General features: G+C 45.4%; 1 protein-coding gene across 1 annotated transcript in view; it reads right to left on the bottom strand.

Moving 5' to 3' along the window:
• Window positions 1-25,410, bottom strand: part of Mthl1 (adhesion G-protein coupled receptor methuselah-like 1) — a 142,976-nt gene that overhangs the window by 21,018 nt on the left and 96,548 nt on the right. The window contains exon 5 of the mRNA XM_076770940.1: window positions 8,175-8,359. Coding sequence (XP_076627055.1) covers window positions 8,175-8,359 — 185 coding nt within the window. The remainder of the gene's footprint in view (window positions 1-8,174; window positions 8,360-25,410) is intronic.

The following is a 25,410-nucleotide window of genomic DNA, read 5'->3' on the forward strand; positions in this document are numbered from 1 at the left end:
TAGCACTTTCCACGGAGCTCTTTAGCATTCGCTAATTCCCCCTCTTCTGCGTTCCATTACTAACTCGTGTGCCCTAATCGTCCCCGATCGATTCGGTCCTCGAATTCGAGCTTGTCTATTTCACGCTCCCCGAAACGCCGATTTGTTTTAATTAATTGATATCGATCTCGATCCGTTCGCCGGCGTTTCTTATTCCTCGTAACCGTTTTCTTACCGCGATCGAAGGACGTTCGATTCCATTAATTCCGTTAAAAGGTGCAACGACTGTCGACATCGACGCAGCTCTCGTGCTCATCGACCGAGCAAATCCGATAATTCTCGGGTCCGCTCGAGCCTGGCAGCCCCTTTATAATTTTTAATTAGTCACGGTACGGCAGTTTTTCAAATATTTTCCCATATCCAGGCCTTCTACCGTTTGTTTCGCGCACGTGAACGATTCCACGTGTTAAATAGAAAATAAAACAGTTACGTGAAATTCTCTTAATAAAACGACATTGAAAAATTCTGGTCAGTTTTATGGAAGGGTTCCATAATTATAAAATCGACTCTTCCGTGGACGCGGTCAGCGGGTTTCAAGGACTTCCTCCCTCCATCTTTCGATCGTTCGCGTCGTTGTTACGGGCTAAACGAACCGAGCCGATTCGTTTAATCGTCCTCGAGACCAACGACGCCTATTAATTACATCACGCCAGGCCGTTTCGTTTTAATTTCACGCGACTCGTTCCGTGACGTTCGATGTTCGCCGTTCGTTGACTCTCCAACGACGCAACCTTGCTCTCCTAGCCACGAAAGAATTCATGCAACATGCAATTCCTGCGTCTATCACGGAAATAAATTTTTTTAAAAATATACTAAGCTCCGAAACGACGTGTAAAAGCGATCTGAAGAGACGAAAGTTCCATGGACGAGCGTTTCTCGTTTCCCAAAGTCGATTAAACCGCCCCCGTAGCCGCGGAGTTTCGGGCGAAGCCACTTCCGGAGCAATACGCCGCAACCCGCGTATCATTCAATAAGAGTTTGCGGCTTTAACGAAGCGATAATAAATATCGTTGAGAAGGGTGCACGCGTCCATGGGCTCGGCACACATACGCTCGAGCGGATTCGCGCGGAATACGCGTGTTAGTGGGTCCAGGGAGATAGGGGCGGCGCGTTTCGCCGGTTTCGCACGGCCGAGTTGGACAGGTTATCTCTCTAATCCTATCGTTTCGGTCTACGCTGTTCCACGGGGTATGCCGAACTTCCAGGGGCATGAGATTGCATAGATACGGAGGATAGTCCCGGAGATTTACCATTCTAATGTATGCGAACGTTAGTTGAATATTCCACTCCTGGCGAGCAACTGCTACCGAGACTCCCAGCCCTTTTCGCTCCTCCGATCCCACGCTTTTTTCCCGGAGCTTTTTCGGCCCCTGCTCTGCCGCGGAAAGTCGAGAACCTCGTTCTTATACCCCTCGATCCACGATATTCCACCTATCGTCGATTTTCCCCCCGTTATTCCTACTGTTAAGAATAACTGAACACCGATAAGGTAATACGCGATCTACGTTAATATCTACGAAAGAAACAGACAAGTGACATCTATTATCTTGAGACGAATATATCTACCACGTATACAGGGTGTTTGGCCACCCCTGGGAAAAATTTTAATGGATGATTCTAGAGGCCAAAATGAGACGAAAATCAAGAATAACAATTTGTTGATGGAGGCTTCGTTAAAAATTTCAAATCGTTCTGGAAAAATTATTTTTAGTTGCAGGGGTCAATTGCAAGCATTTTTGGTCATTAGATATACCCCCGAAATCCTACTCAGTTTCGAGAAAAAAATTCGAGTAGGTACTGAAATTTTTAGACAAAATTAAAAAATTTCAAATCATGCTAAAAAAATTATTTTCGGTTGTGGGGGTCAAATACAAGCATTTTTGGTCAACAGATATACCCCCGAAATCCTACTCAGTTTCGAGAAAAAAATTCCTTACCGAAAATCTAATGTGAGGCCAGAAATGCTTCCCTGAAATCTCATGCGAATCTTTAAAACGTCATAACTTCTGAACGGATTGGACGATTTTGATGTTTAAAAAAGCAAACTACGCGTATTTTGGTGGAGAATATGTACAAATTGCAAAAATATTCGAAAAGTTGGTCCTTATCCCCGCAAAATGAGAAAAACCCCATAAAAATGGTCCAATTTTCAAACTGCCATAACTCCTACAATTGTGAATATATTTCAATGAAAGTTTCTTCCGAAGTAGAGCTCATGGGTACCTACAAAAAAGTATTAGACAACTTTTCTGTAGGGCGTCAAAAAAAATTACTAAAAATGAAAAACGAATTTTTAAGAAAAATCGACAAGGTGCCTAAATTTTTCGGCGAAAAAAAAAATTTTCGAATCGTTCTAAAAAAATTATTTTCGGTTGCTGGGGTCAAGTACAATCATTTTTGGTCATTACACATACCCTCGAAATCCTACCCAGTTTCGAGGAAAAAATTCCGTGAGCCGCTGACCAAAGAACGAAGTGATTTGTAATAATTTGTTAGTCATCTAAAATAAAACCCCCAATATAAAATTAACACACACTCCCGGAAATTAATAAAAGGTTACTCGCTAAAGGTTGAATCTAAATAATTTTAACCAGGAGCTCGTTGAAAAGAGTTTTGCAAAGTTCACTGGGTCGATGGGTACGCGTGAATAAATTGTGAGCTCTTCTAAAATTAATAAATTAGAATTACTGACTTTTAACACTACCGTTACAAAGCTAGAACATTTATTTTTGTTCGATGCGTTCGATATTTCGATATTCATGTTTCGATCGGAGAACCATCGGGTGTCCCAGAACTGTTCCGCCGCAAAACCACAAAAGGCACTCAACGATTTCTCTGGGAGTATAACGGCTCCCGACCTGGAAGCCTCTAAACGACGCGATTTCCTGCCAGAAAATTGCTCGATCACGGGAGGCTGGAACTTTTTGCGGGCGAGATCGACGATCGCGAAGGAAAAGGGGCTCGTTTCGAGGCTGCTTAAACGCTCCGTGTGCGTTTACGCGCAGTTTAGTGGGCCTATAGTCGGGGCTCGGAGGGAGAGGAACAAGAGTTCCGGCCGCGCGAAACCACCGCGCCGGGGGTTGGAACTGGCTGGCACCAGATTTATCTCTCTACCCCATCGTTTCTGGCTGCGTTGTTATGGGGCGCGCCAGAACACCGGAACGCCAGAATGCCAGTGCACAGGCCCGGTTAGGGGAGTTTCGAATACCAAGCCCCCAGCTACGTGCACCGTTCCCGATCCTCTGTCAAACGAGTTCTTATTACGATCCCGTTTGTCGCTATTACCGCCATTATTCTCATTACTGCGAGACGCGTTCGGAAATTAAGGCGCACGGACCATTTACTACGAACCCATACAGCTTTAAAAAAAATTTCAAAAGCTCTATTCGAATGTAGCGCACAGTATCGTACGTTTATTTCTATTTTTGCTCACGAATAAAACGACTTGTGTACCTTCGTTTAGATGGGGGTACAGAATTAATAAAATTATTAATAAGCGTAGGATTGCAAGAGTAAGGATAGACAGGGTGTCGTCGATTTATTTATTTCACTTTGTGCCCCAATGCTTGCGTAGAAAATTACTTTTCTTATGCAATAGTAAATCCAATACCAAATCCAGTTGGGGGGGAGCACAGAATTAATAAAATTATTAATAGGCACAGTACGGCAAGGTTAAGGGTAGTTCACCTTGAACCACCCGCTTTAATTTCGTCCCCGTTTTCGTATTAGACGCGCCGGGGCGTGTGTGCTTTCCTCTCGTTCAGAAAATTGCATATCGATAAGGGGGTTCGGGTACGCTCTAAGCCGTCATCCACGCGATGAATTAGAAATCGAAGACAAGGTTGGCGGCATGAACGCGTGCCTGCCGCTCCGGGAGGAAGTTGTTTCCAGCCTGATTATGCATTCAACGACACACCGTACGCACACGAACGTTTCGCGTACCCTATTCACTTACTGTCGATATTACCTGTAGGTGCTTTTTGTCGGGGGGGCACAAAAGGGGGCCGAAACGAGGGGGAACGTTGGAAGTTTCGGCCGGTTTCGCGCGTAGGGGTTGGACTGGCTGGCGCCAGGTTTATCTCTCGACCCCATCGTCTCGGCCTATGTTGTTACGGGGTGTGCCAGAGAGTGACAGAGTGGGGGACATCGAGTGCCAGGGGAGACAGACACGAGGGACGCGAGACCACGAAAATAACGACTCGAAATCGGGGTCCAATAATGCGTTCGTTTCGTATCTCTCGTCACTTTTACAATTCGAATTTCCCGCGTAATAGCGTTAAAATTAAATTTAGTTTAATTAAAAATTAAAAACTTGACTACTGTTTAATAAAAGAAATCTGAGTCAATTTACTCTCCTTGAAACCAACAAACTCTTCGTGTTCTACTGCAATAGAACTTCTAATTCTTTACGAGAAAAATTAAAGGGGAAACTTTAGTTTCGACCTGCTGTTACACGATAATCCTCTCCCCTTAAACTCTGCTTTTGATTATGGAGTTGCTAGCGAGGCAAAAATGAAAGAATTGCACTCGTAAAAGTTATCTCGTCACGGAGAACGTAGGACATATATTTTTTATATGAGACGGCGGGAATAGAAAGGTTAATAAAAGGGCGGGGAATGGAAAGATAGAGAAAAAGGAGAGGGTAACAGGGGTCCGGTTGTCCCTCTGAACCCCTCATCTGCTCCCGGAGCAGAAGCATTGTGTCAGGACGTAACAACTCGCGATAGTACGACACGGCTTCCCATGGGACACCATTATCCTGATTTAGCGCCACGGCTACGACTCTATTTCCTACGCGATTCCCGGCTTGCGCGTCTTCCTTTGTCCGGCTTAGCTTTATTTCAGCGAAAAAGGGAGGAAGACCGACCCGATCGGCGCGTTCGAGTAGTCGTGCATCCCCGGTGCTCTCGTTACGTTTCCTTCCGATGCGATTACGTGACACCAAGTCGAGGCATTGTCGTCCCAGAGCAGTTCACGTCGGACGTGTTCGCGATGGTCCTCCTAACAAGCTCCTCCGATGCACACTCCCACGGTTACGAGGGAACATCGAGAACTGAACGCGCTAAAATAAATCGACTTGCCAGTTTTTAATCGAGAGTGAATCCAGCTATGGCGTCTCGAACAATTTTTTCAATCTGTTTCGACGAACGAAGCCATAAAACTAACTCGAACGTTCGTCGTAACGCGGCCGCGTTTTCCCCCCGTTTTAATATTCCGCGGGGGTCAAACATACCCCATATTGGACTCTCATACTCGGTGGTACGGGGCAAATATTTCCCGCAGACTTTAGTTGCGCCTCGTACTTCGTGTCCAGGTTTTTTGCAACATCGAGAAAAATGGGCTACGTGCAAATATCTCCTTAAGACATTATCGACTTAAACGGGAAACGAGTGTTCTCGTTTTACAACAGCTTAATAGAAAACGAAGAAAATTTGTCAGTCGACGGGACAAGCGAAATTTAAAGCATAGTAACATAACAATTCATAGAAATTTGAAACAAGTGGATATTGTGTCAAAGTGAGAACGAACGAGTCCGGAATCGACGGGAAATGCCAGCATCGCGCGGTCCCCCATCGTCCGGAAAGCGAAACGAAAATAGAGGCGGGGGCCGCGTGGACGTTTGTATTTGTCAAAGGATATATAAAAGCTAAACATTAATCGCCGTGGGTGGGTTCCTCGGCGTCGATAAATATCGCGACCGCTGGAAATTAATACCCCGGTAGTACGCAGTGTTTGAAACGAGTATTTACACTGTAGCGCCGGAGTCACGGTTAAAACACAGACAGAGAGAGAGAGATAGGGTACTGCTCGCCGGATTACGGGGTGCAGTGGATGTGGATTAGGGGGGGTAGTGCTCGTTAAATAGCCTGCAACCGTAGCTGGGGAGCCTACGACCACGAATAAAGACGCGACATTACCGTTCGGCTCCTTATTATCCCCATTCAGCGAACCCGCGCGCATAACCGACCGGAGACCCAGGGGCTTGCATCGGTTATTATTAGGGATTCGAGGTATTAAGCGTACTTTGGGTGGGTATCGATCTTCTTATTCGGCCACCCTGCGTCATACTTAAATACAATCTTTCGGGAGCTGTGTAATCCTCTTACGGCTTGGTATTCCTGGGCCTGCCACTACGCGGATGCTGATAGTGCGTGGCGTTGTTTCTTATCCGGAATGATTACGCCTGTGCGTACACGACCAGAAACGAGGGCGTATACACGCCCTAACCGAGATATTTTGGGGACCACGTAATCCTATTAACGGAAATATTCGCCATAAGGCGCCCTGCATCTTCATTTTTGCTAACGAGCCCACGGATGCAACGAGATCCTGGAGAATTTTAAGTTACAGTGGACACGGATTTTCTTTTATAACAGTTTACGGGGGTCGATGTATCGGTCGTATTTTTTAATTAGAAAGAAAATCGATGGGTGGGAAATGTAATAAACGACGGGGACCTATTTGATATAGGGATGACGCGTCGCGATATATAAATGTAATTTATCGATTGCGTTCGAATGATATAATGCCATACGCTTGGGATGCGCGGATATATCAAGATTAAAATAAAATACCGTCTCCCGGAAGCTATCTGATATAGTAAAGTAAATGGAATTAATGAGTTCCCTTTAATAGATGAATCTCAATTATTTGGTAAAATTTCTAGAGAATCCTTGGCCAAGGTCCTAGGTGGACGCAGCCACCGCGAACGGACCTTGATTAGCAATTAATCCGCGGCTCTGACGTCGATCGATCGATTAACGAAACCGATTTAATCAGCGCCTCGAACACGACTGACCAGTCCTATTAATTAGCGGAATAATCGGATCACGGAGAATTACGTGTTAACCGTAGCCCCACCTCCGTGTATTACTTTCGGTAATAGGCTCCATTACCGTCTGTGGAACTGATCCGTTACTAATGTCAGCAAGTCCGGCCCCGACTATCGTCCTAACAACGGAACACCAGATCACCGCCCTCGAACATTCAGGGAAATTAATTCACTGATAAGTCGCGTGTGACGCGATCGAATTAATTCGCAAGCGTTCGCGTCGAGCCGCGAATTAATTATCGTCGGCGCGAACCTCTTTCCGTTTGCTACGAGAATTATTACCGTGGCGATAGCTTTCGCCTCGTAAACTGTATCGAACCCATTTACCCCGAGGATCGATCGTTTTATTCCGGGCGACTCGAAACCAGAGTAAGATTAAATATTTATTCAACACTAAACCTACCACAACTGGTCAAACGATTTTTAAAATTTCGTTCAAAGCGGATAGTATTAGGTATCAAATTCTGGTTAGCTTCTCGGCACCTCTGGGAAAAATTTTAATGGGAGATTCCAGGGCCCGAGATAAAACGAAAATCAAGAATACCAATTTGTCGATTGAGGCTTCGTTAAAAAATTATTAACGAACATTTTTCGGCAAAAGAAAAAATTCCAAATCATTCTAAAATAATTATTTTTAGTTGCGGGGTAACTCACTATTTACTACGGTCACGTGTGGTCAATGACCTCGCGCAGATGTCAACAATGGAACGTAAAGAAGCCCTTCGAACTCACACGATCGACTTGAAACCAAAATCGTCATATCTCCGGAACTAATAATGCTATCGACTCGTTCGAACGCTCGTTTTAAAGGGCATTTCATCCTCCCTCCTATGAACCGAACGACTATTCTAATTTACGTTGCCTTCTATGTTTATTTTCATATTTACTTTGACACTACGCACCCAAAGAATCTCTAACATTGAAGTCTCGGTAGATTTAGTATAATAATTTGTTATTCAAAGCTTGAGCCACGTAACAAGTTACTTCTTTGAACTAAAACTTGGATAAATAATTCGGAGCGTGTTCTCTGTACATCGCAAAGACTCGGTAGATAAAAGAAATAAACTTTGATGAATTCATCGCGCGGCTCCGGACGTTTGCAACGGCCGTTTAAGAGCGCTCTGTACGAATTAGTCTTCCCGATGAATACCGGGCGCTCAGGGCTTTGATTAAAGTCGAGTTCCTGTGCAGACTCTCGGCGACTCTTTCTCGCCCGAGCAAACTTTCCGCGAACGAGTTCAAAGGTTCCCTCGGCTTCGCGAGCCCGAACAGGACTTCATAGGGACGTAGCAAGCGAACTTACCGTAGAACCAACACTGTTTCTCGCCGAAACGGGGCCGGAGGAACGTGTACTGAGGTTGGGGCGGAAGATGATCCAGAAGGGCGGCCAAGCCAGCGACTAAGAGCGGCCCACCCCAAGCGTAGCACGAGTACACTCTCAGTCTGCGGGTCTCTTGGCCTTTCTCCAAGCTGGCTGGTCTCAGGTCCCTGCAACGAAAAATGGAAAAAAGCTGGTCAGCGAGGGCGCGGAAACCACCAAACACAGAATCGTTCTGTGCACTTAAACGTTCCCCTGGAACGCGAACGATAAAACACTCCGACAATCCCATAGTCGAGTTTCTCCTTCCCGTATGGAGAGTTCCATTAGAACGAGCGGGAATAAAAGTTCCACGGACCGTTCCACCCCCTCGAGATTGATGGCCCCGCCGTTTTGCTTAATCAACGATAGTTAATGAATCCTACTTTTCCAAATTACGTCACCGGCCTCGGGAACAAACAAGCACTTTCATTAACGTTTCGTTCGATAAATACGCGGATTAAAATTGCAAACATTACGGAGGAGCGAAATTTGAAACTCGAACTGCACGAGAATAGGAGGAAAGCTCTCTCAACTATTAATCGTTTCGCTTCCGACGTGATCGGAATATTTAACGACCCGGAAAGAAAGCTCGAAAGAGGTAAAACCGTGAAGTGAAAATCGTACGGGCGAAACAATTACCTTAGACGCAATTAATGCATTCCTCATCGAGCACGGACCAGAGAGTTTTTTTCGAAAGGCCCCCGACAGTTTACCCCGGAAAGTTTCGCGAGCATTTGCATCCCCCCAAAGCAGCAACCGTGCTCCCGATGTTATTATGCAACTCGCAGACGCGGCTCGTGTTTCAACTTCGAGGCATTGCAAACGACACTCTTGATGTTCTATTTTCGGTTCGCCTAGGTGGCTCCTGAGTGACAATCCTACGATAACTGTGCACGGTCGTACGGCAGACCAGACACGTAAACGCGTGCACCGGAGATGGGCAAAATTTAGATCAGAAATTCCAAACGACGAACAAATAAAAGGAATTCTTTGCTCGTTGCTCGTTGAAAAATGGAGAAAAAGTAAATAGTATAAATATAGAACGCGCTACTTTTTACGTCAATAAATAGAGGCGAGCAATCGTTGCTCGTTATCCAAATGACCAATTTCCTCGGCAGTTGTTCATGAATTACAACATTACGTTTCCCATGAAAACTAATTTTAATTATGGCTACGCGTGGACAACGATGTATTTTATTTATGGTTTGTGAAATATCGAACGAGTAAAGAATATAAGATTTTTGTACGTATATTTGCAATTATTTATTTCGATGAACGTGCAAACGTTTACGCTGTCGTCCCGTGGATGGAAATCGCGATTCCCCCGATCCTAAACGAAGCGCAATAAGAGGCAGCGTAGAGTTGGCAGCGTTCCAGTTAAAAATGAAACTCCACAAGATGACGAGACGTAATAAAAAGGATGTCGCGACCGGTAGCGATATCAGACACGAGTACCGGGGAATGACGGCCATTTGCCTGTCTACGAGGGTTCGTGACTCCCGAATATGGCGGGCGAATTCGCCGCGGTTGACGATCTAATTAACCGTGACGAGCAATAACGCCAGATATGGATACCTTGCTATGCGTTAATTGCTGTGGAAACGTCGCCCGGGAACATTAAGCGCCCAAAATCGCGAGGAAACACTTTGATTAACTTGGAGAGACATTTTTTAATATCTACGTAAATGTATCTAGTACAAGGGTTAGTTTAAAAATAGGATGAAATACGATATGGTTCCCAGCGGAAACGGACGAAACTTTGCTCGAATAATAGACGACGATCAGAACCGTTGCAACGATTTATTTGCAACAATTCGTTCCATCGAACAGTTATTCGGACAAGCCATTATTCGTTCGACGTGAAATACGTTCTCATTTTATCATTCAAATTTTGTACTCCCGAGAACGAACCGTCCCCAGTTGATAAGAATTCGTCTCTGGTTTCCGGATCGAACGAATAAACATTTTCGTAAATTGCACGCGTACGTAACTTCGTTATTTTATATCGGGGGGAGTTAATTCCGTTCGTAATTGAAACAAGTAAATAAAAACGAGCTTAATTTCCCATCTGCTGATGGGAGCCGGTCTTCTTTTCCTTTTCCGCGGCGACGACCGGGCGAAAGTGTTTTTCCAGCGTCGAGGAAGGATAATGGGAATCGAATTGCATTTAATTGCATCGGAAGGGAGGCTTGGAAGGAGGTTGTTAGCCGCGTAGACTCGACGGGAAACGCGACGGTGTCCGTGGATAATAGGGTCACTCGGGATCGCGTCGTCGACGAATTTATCGTCGCGGATTATTAACGAGACTTCGAATTCGTTAAATTTCGACCCCACCGTGTATGGGCCAACGACTGGCCCGCGGAATCGTAAAGCTTTGTCATTGTCTGGCTAGTTTAACGTCGCTATAACAACTGCGCCGCGAAAGGGGGTCTGGTGGCACCGCGTTCTGGCTCCAACGGGGAGGGTTGTTGCTCGTAAATCGCGCCCTATCGCGAACGACGTTGCTACGGATATGGCAGACGTCGACCACCTATTGTCAAAAAGCGAAAGTTAACGCAAAACCCGAGAGAAAACGTTTCCGTGGCGCCGTCGCGGGGCTCCTTCGACGCGGTGGGATGTAACTCACGCACGGTTATAAATTTTCCTAAATTATCCGATGATGAATTTCTGGTTTCAGCGAGTTTTATCATAATTGCACGGTGCCGTACGACTCGCGTATAATAACGGTTCTACGCCCGTCGCATATATGAATAAATAAATTTTATTTCCTACGATTGATCAGCACTCGCGAGCAAGTTGGAATTTAAATCTGCTATCTTACTCTTGCACTAGCCGGGATTTTGTCGTTTCTGATTCGCGACGATAGCCGGACGATTAGGCAAAGAGCTAATGGAACGTAATCTCTGTCGCGAGTCCACCGTAAACGTAAGTCGAGAACACGTTCAACGAGAGATACGAGAGTATGTCAACGCGACGTTAAAAGGGTGGTTCAGCGAGAAGGAGTCCGTGTTCTTTCCCTAATTACCCTCCGCAATTATTCTCTTAATCACCGAGTCAATTACGAGGAGGTTCGGGGTCGTAAAGCTGGCGCGTAACAGCGACCCACTGGGGAGTGCGTGTTTTTTCGAAAAAAGGAGGGACCGTTTGAAATTGATTGCTCTTCGTGCTCGATATAAGGGATGTTGTAATTTAACATTTGACGTTTTTTCAAATCCAAACCAAAGAGATATAGTGTAAATAAAACAGATATTTAATTGAATTTGTTCAAATGAAACACTTTAGGGGGCTGCTGATAACAAAATTGAAATGTAATTCGTAGTGCAAAGAGTTAAATTGTATAATACGATGCAGGTTACGGGAGTCATTGTTTTGCTGGTTCGAATCATTCCAAAATGACGAGAAAATTCTTGCACTGCGAATCTTATTTTAGGGGCGAGACAGTCTCTTTAATTTCCACGTACGACACCATGAAATTGCCTCGAAATTGCTGGTCGCCGACATTGGAGAAAAATTGTAGAGCAAAGGGTTAAAAATCTGATTGTACACTCGACTCAAATAACACAGCACGACGTATGATTAACCGAGCGTGTGTAACAGGGCTCACAGTGGCCTTTGACGACTCATTATGACGTCACTTATTAGACTCCCACTCTGGAAATAACCGTAATTTCTAGAAGAAGCTTCGAGGGATATTCCGGGCGCGTAAAACTGTAAAACAATATTAGCGTTGGCAATTATGATATCAAATCAAACTTGGTTCAGCTTTTCCCCGATAAAAACCAGAATAAAAATGGATAATACATTGCAGTTGGTTGTCATATCAATATATTATCGGATATTTATAAAAAGTATCGGGAGTTCCACGCGCGTTTGCTTTGAAAACGATAAAAATGACGATGGGTCTGTAGATATTAATTCCTGGCGGCACGGTTCGTTTCCGGGGCCGCTAATTAGCCGTCACCGCGGTCGACGCGCGCGATTAGTCCTCGGAGGAAAGTTTCGCCGGCGCGGGGGAGGATGTCTCGCTTCGATGTCGGAACGGCGCCACGATAATTTTCCACCCTCTGCTGGAAACGGAGCCAGAGAGCCACGGGCCGCTGCCAGGAATCAGGGGAAAACGCGTTGCAAAATATCGTAGCGTAGAAAATTAGGGGTTAAGAGTTCTGTTCGCGCAGAGTGTATCGCGAATATTTTTCTGTTCCCGTATCTCCACGCGAGGGGGTGGGTAGGCGGAGGCAATTTGCGAACGACGACGTCTTCCGTGACGAAGAGGATTACGCGCATGTTAAGATTGTAACTCGTTGTCGGGGCACGGGAGAAGACAAAGGTTATTTTTATGATAATGAATTTCCCGGGCAAGGGTTTTTCATTTCTCCTACCCGCTCGATGAAGTATACGCGTTCCATTATCGCGGAGCGTACACACGACGCGGAAGAAAGCCAGAGAAAACGAGTCGGCTTAATCCCGACAAAGGACTCGTCTCGCAATAGTTTCTTTTAATTGTGTTCTGTTACCAGACGTATTTGCGAACGGGATGGGTGGGGGATGGAGCCAGCAAAGGCGAAGGCAACCCTCTACGCGGCTGAAAAACGTTAATGTCGTTTCTTTTCTCTCGTAACATAAATTTTCAAATAATTGCATTCACGTATATTAAATAATCGTTAGTTTAAACTTGCAGAGGGCCACAGAGGCCCCGATAATCCACTTAAGGGTTAAAATATAATAACGGTTTAGGAAATGTTTAGGAGTTTTTAGAAATATTAGGTTTACTAGGTAGAAATTCATAATTTCGACAATTGTTGCGAACATTTGACCATGTTCGAAGAAATAGTCGAGCTAACGCAAAGCTAATGCACTATCTTCTGACAACTGCGATTTCTAACCAGCACGTATCCACAACATATATCGTCAAATGTCATGAACGTGCCACACGGTAAACAATTAATTTATATAAGAACAACAAGTCAACAATCCACGTTTTCCTCGTGTTATTAATCACGAGAAAGAGAGATACACACGCGATTTATGAGGCACAGATACGTAATAAAATTTATGCCGGACACGTTCCGGCCAGCAATGGAGAGATCATCGAAGCAAGGACATCGGACAATTGAACAATATTCCAGCCGTGGGCGAGCCCAGAACATTCTATAAAAGTTTAACACGCGAAGATGACGCTTAAAAGACATTCAGAGAATTTTATACTCTGCTGTATCGGGACACTCATCGTTCCAAGTCAACGACACTTTGAAAGGGTTCGCTGCGGGCTGTTGGTAGGCGAGAGAAACGGACGCTAGTGGGTAGTCGTGGCGTCTTTTCGTATCGAAATCTCGTATTCCAAGGCCGTTAGCTTTACTTAACTCGCGGCGAAAAAGATATTCGCAAATTAGAGACCGGCATTTTCCGTCTCTCGCCGCTGTATCTACGGAACGCACGCGGCGGACGGAACGTCGGTGACTGTCTCTGTAGGCAGAAGGTAAGAGCCCTATATTTATCTCCCCGATATGGTAATTATACGGACGGCAATTAGCAGTGGTGGCAGTTAGAGGTACGTTCTAGCCGACGGTATCGCTCTACGGCTCGCAGAGAATACGGAACGGGAAGGATAGGTCATTACGGGGGAGCAAGATGGACAGAGGAGATATTATTTATCTCGTCTTGCTGCGTAAACGCTGAAGAACTGGTTCGCGATAAAATGTCCGGTCGCTTCATTCGATCGCGACTCGAGCCTCTTTGATGCTGGAGTCGCGACAGATTCTTTGACAATGTGGATCCGAAATAAAAAAGTTCTGTATCTCTCAAAGAAATTCGGAACGAATGATTTCCCCGGAATGGTGTTTTATCCTTTCCGAACGAGTTTGATATTCATAATTTCGCTTTGTAAAATCCCACGATCGAGGTTTATAGAAATTATGTATAATAACAACGGATGTATTTTGTTAAAAATCGTTCCCACTGACTAATAGCAGAAAGCGTATTGATAATTTCACGGTAAACAAGATGAACGGGATCGTCAATATTTTCTGTACATCGCGGAAACCGATGGCTGAAACGTTCCTTTATTTATTCGATAATAATACGAACCGTTTCGGGTTGATATACCAGAGCGATATAAACTGACAGATCGAGTTATTTTCGAACGAATTTGCGGCACGTTGTAATTGCAGCGACATCGACAAATGGTTATGTTCGTTACGATACGCGAAAAACAATTTAGCGATAAATGCTCTTCAACTTTCAGTGAGAAACCTTTGCGTAAATAACGACGCGTACAGTTATAGAAACGCTCGGATCCGGTCTCTTTTTACAACGTAACGGCTAAATATATATTTAAAAATAAATATCGGTAATAATGTCCGACGTCTGTAAACCCTCGGGGGATTAAACGTGCAATATTTCGTAACGAGAACTTCATTTCCCATTCGTGGCGGCGGAAACTAATTAACGGATAATTGACTTCGCCGAGGGTGCACGGGGCTGAAACGCAGGGGATGAAAAGGAAGTATTAAAAATGTATCTGTTAATACGCGCTCCCGCGATCTTCAGACAGTTACGAATTCACGTTGCATAAATTTCCGTCTGCGAAGATCGGAATGATTATCTGCGAACGATTAATCGCGCGGCGCCCCGTGAAACATAAATTACAAGCAGGAAATTAAGATCCATCGTCGTTGGACGAATTAATTTTATCTCGTCGCGGTTCCCGGGCCGCTGCTCGCCTCGAACGAACTTTCCGCGGAGAGAAGATCGAGAATGATAATCCCCGACGTTTCCAAGCGGTGTCACGCGGGGAATCCAGCAAATGTTGCGTAGGAACGATAGTGGCACGAAACTTTGCCACCCTCGCCCCCGGAACGTATGGAAAGTGAGCCGCGCTTTATTGAAAAGTTTCCGAGAGGCGGTTAAGTGCGGGAGAAAGTTCGCCTCGACCCGCGAGAGAATTTCTCACTCCCGAACTACGTCCAACCTACCCCTGTCAATTTATCTATCCGCGGCAGTTCTATTTGCCCGTTTATCCTGCTCGCCGGGACGACCTCGATCGATTCCACTACTCGATCTATCCATCGCGACTATCCATTTATCCTTCATGCGACTTCTAGTTACCAATAAACGAATTCTACTTACGAGGGGCCATTAACGCTGAACAATTTCGTTTGGAATAACGCGTATTAAAAGTAGTAAAACTTTGGACGCGTGCAGTATCGAAACAATTAACGTTTCATCTGTAATTGAGCCACTGTTAGAAGCGGTAAAGCTTCCTCTTTAAAATGGTTTTTTGTTTATGTCGATCCGACTTTTCGTTTTCGAGATATCGTGATTTATAAAAAGGCGTAATTTCTCCTATTCGACTGTTTCTATCTCCATTGTACGCTCGGACCTCTCTTTCTTTCTCTCGCTCACGCGATACCCGTCTTACAACAGTCCGTCAACGCGTATTAAAAATACTAAAACTTTAAACGCTTGCAGTTCCGAAACTACTGGCGCGTTATCCGTTTTTGAGCCGTTGTTAGAAGCGGCAAACCTTCCCCTTTAATGTGGTTTTTGGTTTTTGACGATCCGACTTTCCGTTTTCGAGTTATCGCAATTTATGTAAATAGGTAATTTTAAAAAAATTCTCTTACGGCGCGTCCCGTGTTAAAACGGACTGGTGACGCGTACTGAAATTACTAAAACTTTAATTACTTGCAGTTTCGAAATAATTAGAATTTTCTCCATTATTGAGGCATTGTTAGCGGCGGCAAAGCCTCCTCTTTGAAATGGCTTTTGGTTTTTGACGAACCGACTTTCCGTTTTCGAGATATCGCAATTTATGTAAAAGTGTATTTTTCTTAATTCGACTATCTCTGTCTTCGTCTGACGCGTCGCGTCGTACCTCCTTGTCGCACGTTGACCCACTGACCGAGTGACCGAGTGACGTCACGTTTACTACTTACTACGGTCACGTGAGTTCATTGATGCCACGACGTAAACAAACGTAAACAAACCCTTCGGTCTCATCCGATCGACTTGAAATTAAAATCGTCATATCTCCGGAACTAATAAAGCTATCATCCCGTACAAACGCTCATTTTAAAGGGCATTTCATCCTCTATCCAATGACTATACCACATACTATAATTTATGCTCCCTTCTATGTTTATTTTCACATTTACTTTGACTCTATGCACTCAAAGGGCTTTCAGCAATTCCTACTGACTATACGACTGGATTATAAATTATTTATTTAATTGAAACGAGACCAAAATGTCCGTGTTAAGAGTAACTGAAAATCGATAAGGTAGTACGCGATCTACGTTAATATGTTCGAGGCTCGGAACCATGGACCGATCCGATGAATTAATTAATACCTCGTAGGCGGGATTGTGCTTCTGGAATTCCTGACGAGAGTTTCGCAGACGCAACCGCGTCCCCGCTATATTCTAATTCTCCTATAGCCATTGTTCCCTCAACATTCATCCTTTACACTCGATAAATGGTATATAAATGTTCGAACAGAAGACTTATTTTTCAATTTTTTTTTATAAAATAATAATTGTAGAAGTCTTTCTGCAATTAAAGACGTTGACCCTCCGCGAACATCGATATAAATAAACGACGCAAAGAAATATTCTCGCTCGAAAGCAGAAAGGGGACGGTCGAAAGTAAGCGGTTTAAACGTTCCGCCTTGTGATCATGGTTTTCAAGCTCTTCTCGGGGCACGAGAGGGCACGGCTTGAAGACCAAGTAGACCGTCAGAAGGACGACGGTTAAAGCGAAAAGAGCAGCTAACGAACGGACAGTTAATTAGCCGCGATAACCGACGATCGTGACAATTACAGGGCGTACCGATCGCGCGCGGTTCTTGCATTTCCATCGTCGACGAGAATATAAGTTCCCGGTATCGACGCGTCGGTCTGCCGCGGAATTACAGGCTCGTCGCGGCGGTTTGCTCCTTGCCAGGGAACATCGAGCATCGGTCGTCGTCCGGTTTCCGCATAATCAATATCGTACTTCCGGAATTAGACGTCGATTACCACTACGGGCGGGAGAAGATAATGACCCAGCGAGTTTCACCGTTGTCGCTGCTGGAACACTCTCTCTCACCCTCCCTCGTAACACGCGCCCCTTCGCGAACGGGGCTTAACATACCCTGGCGAGGAGTAATTCAAGACGAACCGGGAGGGCAATGACGCCTGGCTCGCGCAGAATTTTCAATATTCCGGGAGTAACGTCGCCGAAACGATTACAGCAATTAGAGACGAAGGGGTTCCGTCTGCGCGTAGACCAAGGAAAAGCCTCGGGAAATAATTCATGCCGCACACGTGGCCCCTCTCGCACGGCATTCTTGAGAAGTTACCCGCCCGAAGGGGTTAGACAATAGCAAATGGTCTAACGCAGAACTTTTTCCCGGACGACGCGCGTTTCTACGCGTCTGCCAGACACCGCTGGGGAAACTCGACTCTTGATGTCACTTGATATTTCATGGCGACGGTGCTGCTAAATGTCGTCAATATTGTTACTGGTTATCTCAGAGACGTTGTATAATTAAGAGGTATAAAATTATTCGTCGCTCGAAATAGGTTTGCAAATTGATGTTATCTTTGAAAATTGAAAGTGTCAGAATCTGGTCAGCTCGGCGATAAGGTTGTCAGGTTCTGGCAGAACGTTGCAAAGGTACACGCGTATCGCGTTATCGGCGTTTCACGCGACGTTCTCGGCGGCCTCGCGTGCGGCACGAACTCCTTTCTCGCGCGGGGAGAAAAACTGTCGATCTCTTTTTAAGTTAGAGCGCGATCGCCGCGAGTTAGACGTACCCGGAAACTCGATCGCCGCGAAAACTCTCTCGTTAACCGGGAGGAATGCTCCATGAAACACACGCGTCCATAAATTATTCCAGTGACCAAGAATGCACGTAATTTGAACGCAAATTGCGCGTAACGCGTGTCTCTTACTCGCGACACCCGCCGTGCAACATTACTGTTATTCATTTATTAACGGTAATAAACCCTTTAGTACAGCAGACGTAATATGTAAGGAGCTGCAAATGTGGATTTTACGTAGTCTTTCTAGTTTCTAATGATTGTTCAATTAAATCAGTTTTACTTACACAATTCTGAGATGATCGATAAGTCGGCTCGCGGAGGAATGCAGCGTCCTTGGCTGTAACTGGTTGTATACCGTTGCATAATTGACGAGCAGAAGAACGGTTGCAAATCACCCTCGTCGAGAGACTAAGAAACGCGGAACCAAGAAACACTTACGTGGCGATAATCCCCTTGTGTATATTTATACATGGCTCGATGGGAACACGTTCTCTTTCTGCGAGTAGGAGGTCTCTTCGATGCCACGAGATTATAAACTGGAGGGAAAACGCGGGCAAAGTCGCGTAAGAAGCATCGAGAAAGGCCACGTAAGCGCGGGAAGACCCCGACAAGTCGTTTCCAGAGATAGTCGTGAGAAGTTATCAGGTGTTTGTTGACGCGGATAACCGAACGAAAACACTGCGGGGAGACGGGAGACACGGGGGAAAGGGGAGGCGAAAGTGTGGCGCGCGACGTTCGCTAGGGTGGCGAACGTCGCTAATGGAGGAAAAACAGAAGGGACCAGAAGGAAAACAAACACGAGGGTTACGAGGAGGACAACCTATCGCGACGGCGCTCTCGAAAAGTCTGGCCCTCGAGCTGTAACGAACTGCGACTCTCTACTTCTTCCAGCGTCCTCTATCGACGATGTCGAAAACGTCGTCTCGCCTAAAATTTAAGGGCTGACACTCAGACTTCTTTCCGCGAGGCAAATTCCTTCAGACTTTGACTTTAACCCTTTGCACTCCGAGGGATTGATACTGTCAAGCTAATTGGAGATTTGTACGGTAAAATGTAATAACTGGTCTGGGTTAGACTGATAAAATAATTGTTTTACGATTTACTTCACGCTTTCTTGTAGAATTTCTTGCGTACGATGAACGGTGTTTATACATGCTTATGGTATGTATTACGTGGAGTGTAATGTGTTAAATAGTATGTTTTACGATTTGCCAAACGGTGCATCTTGGTTCGTAGTTCGCGTGTCTTCCTGAATGGATTATGGTCGAGGAGCTTTTCCTCGATCGACGAGGCGACACGTGTTACTGGTGTTTAGCGGTCGAGGGATGGGAAGGGTTGATATTCAAAACACCGCTGGTGGTATCGATCCACTTAGAAGGGTGGGGAAGACGAGAAAGGGCCAAAAAAGAAACGTCATCCGCCGTTAACCCCCGAACGAGGGTGAGAATCGTATTCGGTGTCGTTCCGGCGATCCCGGAGAAATCGATTGCGCGGGGTCCTGGATCACTGGTGGATATCAATTTCGCGTAACAATTCCTTTCGTCTTCGTTTTTACAGAACGGGGACGTAATAGAACGATATTTCGGTATTTTCCACGTTAATGAAAATTGGACAGCTATCCGATAATTGTCGGATTACTAGCTGGTCCGCGGGTAGATATTTCAATTAATTCATTAACGGATCCCGCGCGGCATATAAACAACGCGCGCGGATTTAATTAATCCCGCGGCGCGTTTTCGATATTTATCGTGCCGCGTGTCCGTTGCAGTTTTCAATAAAGCAGCCTCGTTCTGAATCAAATTTCCGCGAATGGCGACGCGCGAGTGCGTGCGCGGAAAATTAGAGGCGGACGTGGGACACGATGATGCGGCCGGAAACTTAATATTTCGCGGAGCCCCGGATCGGAGGAACGTAAATAATAAATTCGCGAAGCGAACGCTCGTCGAGATTTGCCACGGGGATAATTAATTACCATCGTTGAAACTGTCAACCATCTATGTTCTGGTCAGTTTTTATTCACGATGGAAAAGTTTGTTCACGGTTGTCTCGATTTTTGCACGACTCGAGGCTGGTTCGCGTTAAGAAATAACACCGATTCGATGATCGAAGGGGTGGTTTCTCCGACGCTGTCCGTACTTTGGAATCCTTTCGCAGGTGTAGCTGTTTAAACGCGTCGCCGATTGTAAAAGGAACGCCGGTGCCAGGAAGGAAGGAAGGAAGGAAGGAAACGAATGGTAGGTTGCATTTGAGGGTCCTGGTGATTGTTTGGTGGTTCCACGAGTGGTTATCTGCAAATGAAGGGCCACAAATGCGGAACAGTAGAGAAGTCTGCGGGGTTGGCCAGGAGAAATTGCAGGGATGCTGGAGTTTATGTTGGAAGAAAGGAGAAAGGGGGGGTGGCGAACGAAGGGTGGGAGGTAGTGGAGTGGGTGTAAAGGGAGAACGACGACGGCACGACAGAAACGGCAGTCGCCACGGTGGCTGGTAGTAGTTTGTTCGCGTATAATTCGATCACCAGCGGGGAATTATTGTCCTAACAGACTTCTTACGCGGGATTGGCCGTCTGGTTTCTGTTCCCTTCGAACGGAGACTTCGTTGGATAAGGATACGACGCGGCAGGAAGCGAATGTTTTCTCTGTTTGATGGCGCCCCCCATTCTTCCGGGTCTCTCGAACGCGAGGCGGTGAAACCAAACGATCTATTTCGAGATCCACCGCCTGGGCAAAAATGGAACGAATCGATGGGGATCCGGCTGGGAAATTCGCGATACGTTTCGCAGGGTACGCGCGTTGCATTCATTGGAAGAAATATAAATTCTGTGATTATTATCGTTGAACCGTCGCCTGTACTCGTTTTATACTATTCGTGTCATCTATCGATAAATGTGAGGACACAGACGTGTGTTTCTCGCCAAGTGTATAATAAGTATTATATTACGACGATCAATTCGATTTTAAACTTCGAAACGAAATATCGAACGGTAGCTTTACAGCAACGTTCAATCTCGATAAAAGAAGAAAGCAAAAGACGTATATTATGGTCTATAGATTCACGGGTAATAAATGATCGTTGCTGTAGGTCGAAACAGAGTTTAGGAAAGTCCAGTTAAACTCAGACGAGGTATCAAACTTTCGAGCGTACTGTGAATCGTCCAATTTTCGAAACGAGTCTCGGTATCGGGACGTAACAAATTTCCGTAGTCGTCGGGGGAACCGCGAAGACAGAGATTTCTCATTCAGATCGAGCGACGCGATTGCACGGTCGCGCCAGAAACTTTGAATCCCCTCCCCCTCTGATCTAAACACGACACGATCGAATAAATATCCGCGAAACCGCGTGAATTTTTCGCGATCGTTTACCCCTCGCGTTGCATTTTTCACGAGGTTCCAGGAAGGAGTAGCCAAAACAAAAGCTTCTTCGTTGCCAAAAGTCCATACGTCATAGCTGCCAGACCGCGATCTGGATCCACTCCATCTTCGAAGACGATTTATCATCTTAACAACTTTGCGAATTTATCATGGTAATCCTTTGTACAAATGGCGTCGCCATTTTCGAAACTGATTCTATCGATCTTGACGATCTGAGGTGCACGAATTAGCAGTGATTATTATTCAACTCTTTTCTTCGATCACTTGCTACTAACTCAAGCACACTTTCTTACGAAATAGATAATACATTATTTTTACATTCTTTGCTTGTGTATTTTTATTATTATTCATTCATTAACGGGAATAAAGCCTTTGGTAGAAAAGATTTCGAGTAAATTTCAGAAAACGAGGTCTCGTGGCGAAACTATCCGCAATCGATACTTGGCGAGAAACTGTCGATCGAATTTCGGACAGCAGGCGGTGGACGAAAACCACAAATCCGCAAGACTTGGGCAGTTTGGATACGAGCGACGTCGAAGGAAGCTCTTTGACGTCGAACTGTGTACGGAAGCGGCATTCAACGTCCAACCTACCCCTCGACACCATTCACCGAGCCGATAGTGTCGATAAATGGCCATTAGTCCGCCATGTTCACCCACAAAACCGAAGTGCACGCGTGCCATTGATAGACCGGAAGCCGATTTTCCCCGACGGTTAAGCCCCCGTACACCAAGTTCCAACCGCGGAAAAATCGTTATTGACGTCCCGTTCGAACCGTGAACGAACTCACCGCGATCGTAATCGCGTTATCATGCTATTTTTTACCAAAGACTACGAAATAAAATAGATCAAAAAAATATATTGCAAAAATTAAAAGATCACAACTCTCTGCACATAAATTTCTTTGCAATTTTCAATAATTTAAATTTCGCCAGAATCTATCCCGGAATAGAGCCGTAAAAATCCTCTAAAGAACCTACGTACTATCGATCTCTGCCATCTCGTCATCGATTCCCGGGGACTATCTACGAATTCTTCCTGAATTTTACAACCGAAACGGCAATCGCGTACTCCATCGACTGCCTACGGACTCGGTTTTACGATCTTTATCTCTTTTATCGCGTTCCTCGTCGTCTTCTGTGGCTCGTTCGGTCGACTGGGCTTCCCGCTGCACTCGACAGGCTCGAAGACTGATATCAACCTCAGGTCCGGTCGTATTAACCACCTGAACGGGGTCACGGGATTGTTTGAAAGGATCGCCAGCGACCAGGACGATCCCCGGGAGTTACGAGCGCGAACGAGAAAGCCATCCCAAACGGTGGGGTTTATAGGAGCAGCGCGAACTCGAGCTTTACGAGCGATAAAACCGTGCACAGGAGGTCCCGGGTGCCTTTGGACCGCGCGTTTCGTGGCTTTTTAATCCTTTTTGCGGTTTCCCGTGACCCGGTGCCTTCGACCGCTCGGATTTCTCGCCTCGGAATAATAAAACACCGGCGGAGATAGTTCCTTCGACTTTGTAACGCCGATGGCGAAACATTCTTTCGCTCTGTTCGCACCCACAGTGTCAAACTGTTTCGTGTCGGGCTGTTCGTTGACGTACACTATTTAATTTCGTTTTAATTTGCTTTTACAATGGCCAGGAAAAAGAATTTTAGAATATCTCATGAATTTCAATTTATAAGAATCGATGACGAGTAGCCTCGCCGAAACTTTCCTAAAATATCGCTGAAACGCGTACCGAGGACAGCAGAGATTCCTGGTGCTTCTAAGAGCAAGTTTCCAAAAGCTAAACTATTTACCTGGAAGGCCAGGAATCACTGTGGTCAGGGTTTTGGTAGGCGTTTGACATGCTCGGTGCAGATTAATTCTGTTTTCTAGGACGAACTTTCGACAGAGAAACGTGGCACGCAAAGTGAAAGGTAAGAAAGGCTTTTTCTCTACACAAGGTTTATCTATAGCAACACAAATTAACAAAACAAACGAAGAAATTTTTAATTATGAACGTCTATAAATTTCTATGGGGGAAAAGGACAATTGAATTCTTCGAGTGCAGAGGGTTAACTAGTGCCTTTCTGAAATCGAGAAACGCTTTGCAAAATAGCATCTTTAGTGCAAGGAGTAGCGATCATTGGAACCCAGTAATTTAGTTGTCCATTTTAAAAATTAGTCCAATCTAAACCCGAGTCGTTTCAGAGACATAATTATATTGTTTTTCTCGCCCATGGCGATCAGTCGCAAAATTCTCGCGAATTTTCTATCCGAATCAACATCATTACCCGAGACTTCCGAAGGCGTAAACGTACCCGCCGGAAGTTTCGAAAGCTGAACAAACAGCAGACGCTGTGTCGTCAATTTGCTCTCCCCGCAAGTATGTTGGAAATTCCGAAAGTTCCCCGGAGCAAACGATTACACTTTAATCAGCACATACCGCGCGCTGCTGCCTTCAGATCCGAACTTTTACGATGTTTCGAGCAACGCGATACTTTTCCCGCAGAATTCTCCCGACGAAACATGAAAAAGGATACTTTTCCCTGGTCGGCTGTGCGTTTACAAAGAAAGGACGAACGCTGTACGCGACCGGAGCCCGCCGTGACGCGAAATGAAAGATCGTATTCAACCTCGAGTACCACGGGACGGCACAAAGGATTAAGAGCGGTCGGGAAGATCGCGTAGGCACGATTAAAAATTTCCGGATTAATTCGTTCGTGTCAGGCGCGCGGAGGACACAGCGGCATTGAGGAAACCAGTAAACCTCTGTGATCTTCGAGCAGACGAGAAGCAGACGTCTCTGCACAAAGGGTCTGATGCATCCGCGGAGACATCGTAAGAAGAACGAGTCGCGTTAGCAAGAAACGCATTAACCAAGGCACTCGATAAACGAAATACTCCGATAATGACGCCGCGCATAATGCACCAACCGTGCTCCATCTTCCGTCACCCGATCTTTCGACACCCCTTCAAAATAAAGAAGAAACTGCGCTCGTAGAAATACACTTGAGAGTCTCGCGCAGCCAGTGCAGCTATTAATATTTAAGAAATGATTCAAAATGACTGTATTCGAAGGTTGAGAATGTCTTATTCCATATTCATTTTTCAACACTTAACAAAAATGAGGAAATTTTTGCGCTCGTAGAAATATACTTGAGAGTCTCGCGCAGCCAGTGCAGATATTAAAATATATTATTATTCCATCCGAAAAATATTTGAGAAACGATTCGAAACGACTGTGTTCGAGGATTGAGAATGCCTTGTGAGTTCACAAGCTCCACGTCACTGGTCGCTAAGTTTTTACCCTCGATAAAAAGGGACGTACAGGCATCTTTCTGTACTAACAATTTTCTTTCGCGTTCCTCTTAAGGATGTACGCGTTCTCGATAAAAAGAACAACGTTTATGCCGATACAAGCATGGTGTCGATTTTTACAGTGCTCGTCAGATAGTGTGTACAGACGAGTGGTAAAAACTCTCGCGTCAGGCAGCTCTGACCCTTGAACCGCGAACTTGTTTCTATCTTTGGAGGCTCGCGAAGCTCCAGACGATACACTTCGAGATCCCCCGTCCATCTTTCGACGCAAAGAATGATTCTTGCAATAAACTTCTAATTTAATTACGCGATAAACGCAGTTAACATTTATCGTTTCATCCAGAGTCGATAGAACGTAACGAAGAAACAATATTTTCATCTTGAAATGTTAAAAAGAATATATGTGGAAAGTGGCGAAAGGTTTCATCGAACCTTTACGCTGTAAAAAAATTGTCAAATATCGCTTCTCGTTTTACCATTTTGCACGAGTCTCGCCCCTTGATCCGCGGAAAACAATGAATGCAGGCTCGTTTCGGGGCCGCTTAAGCCTGCGTTTGGAGTCTCTGCTCGGGGGATGATCGTATCGCGTTCGAGCACGGTGGTCCACGCGATAAAAAGACGATTCCCGTCGCTAATCGCGATGTCCCCCCACGCCCCCGTCGCGAAAAGATCCCCGGTACGCGAAGGAACGAGATTAACGTCCAG

Source organism: Colletes latitarsis, chromosome 8 (assembly GCF_051014445.1).
Source record: "Colletes latitarsis isolate SP2378_abdomen chromosome 8, iyColLati1, whole genome shotgun sequence".
Taxonomy (NCBI): domain Eukaryota; kingdom Metazoa; phylum Arthropoda; class Insecta; order Hymenoptera; family Colletidae; genus Colletes; species Colletes latitarsis.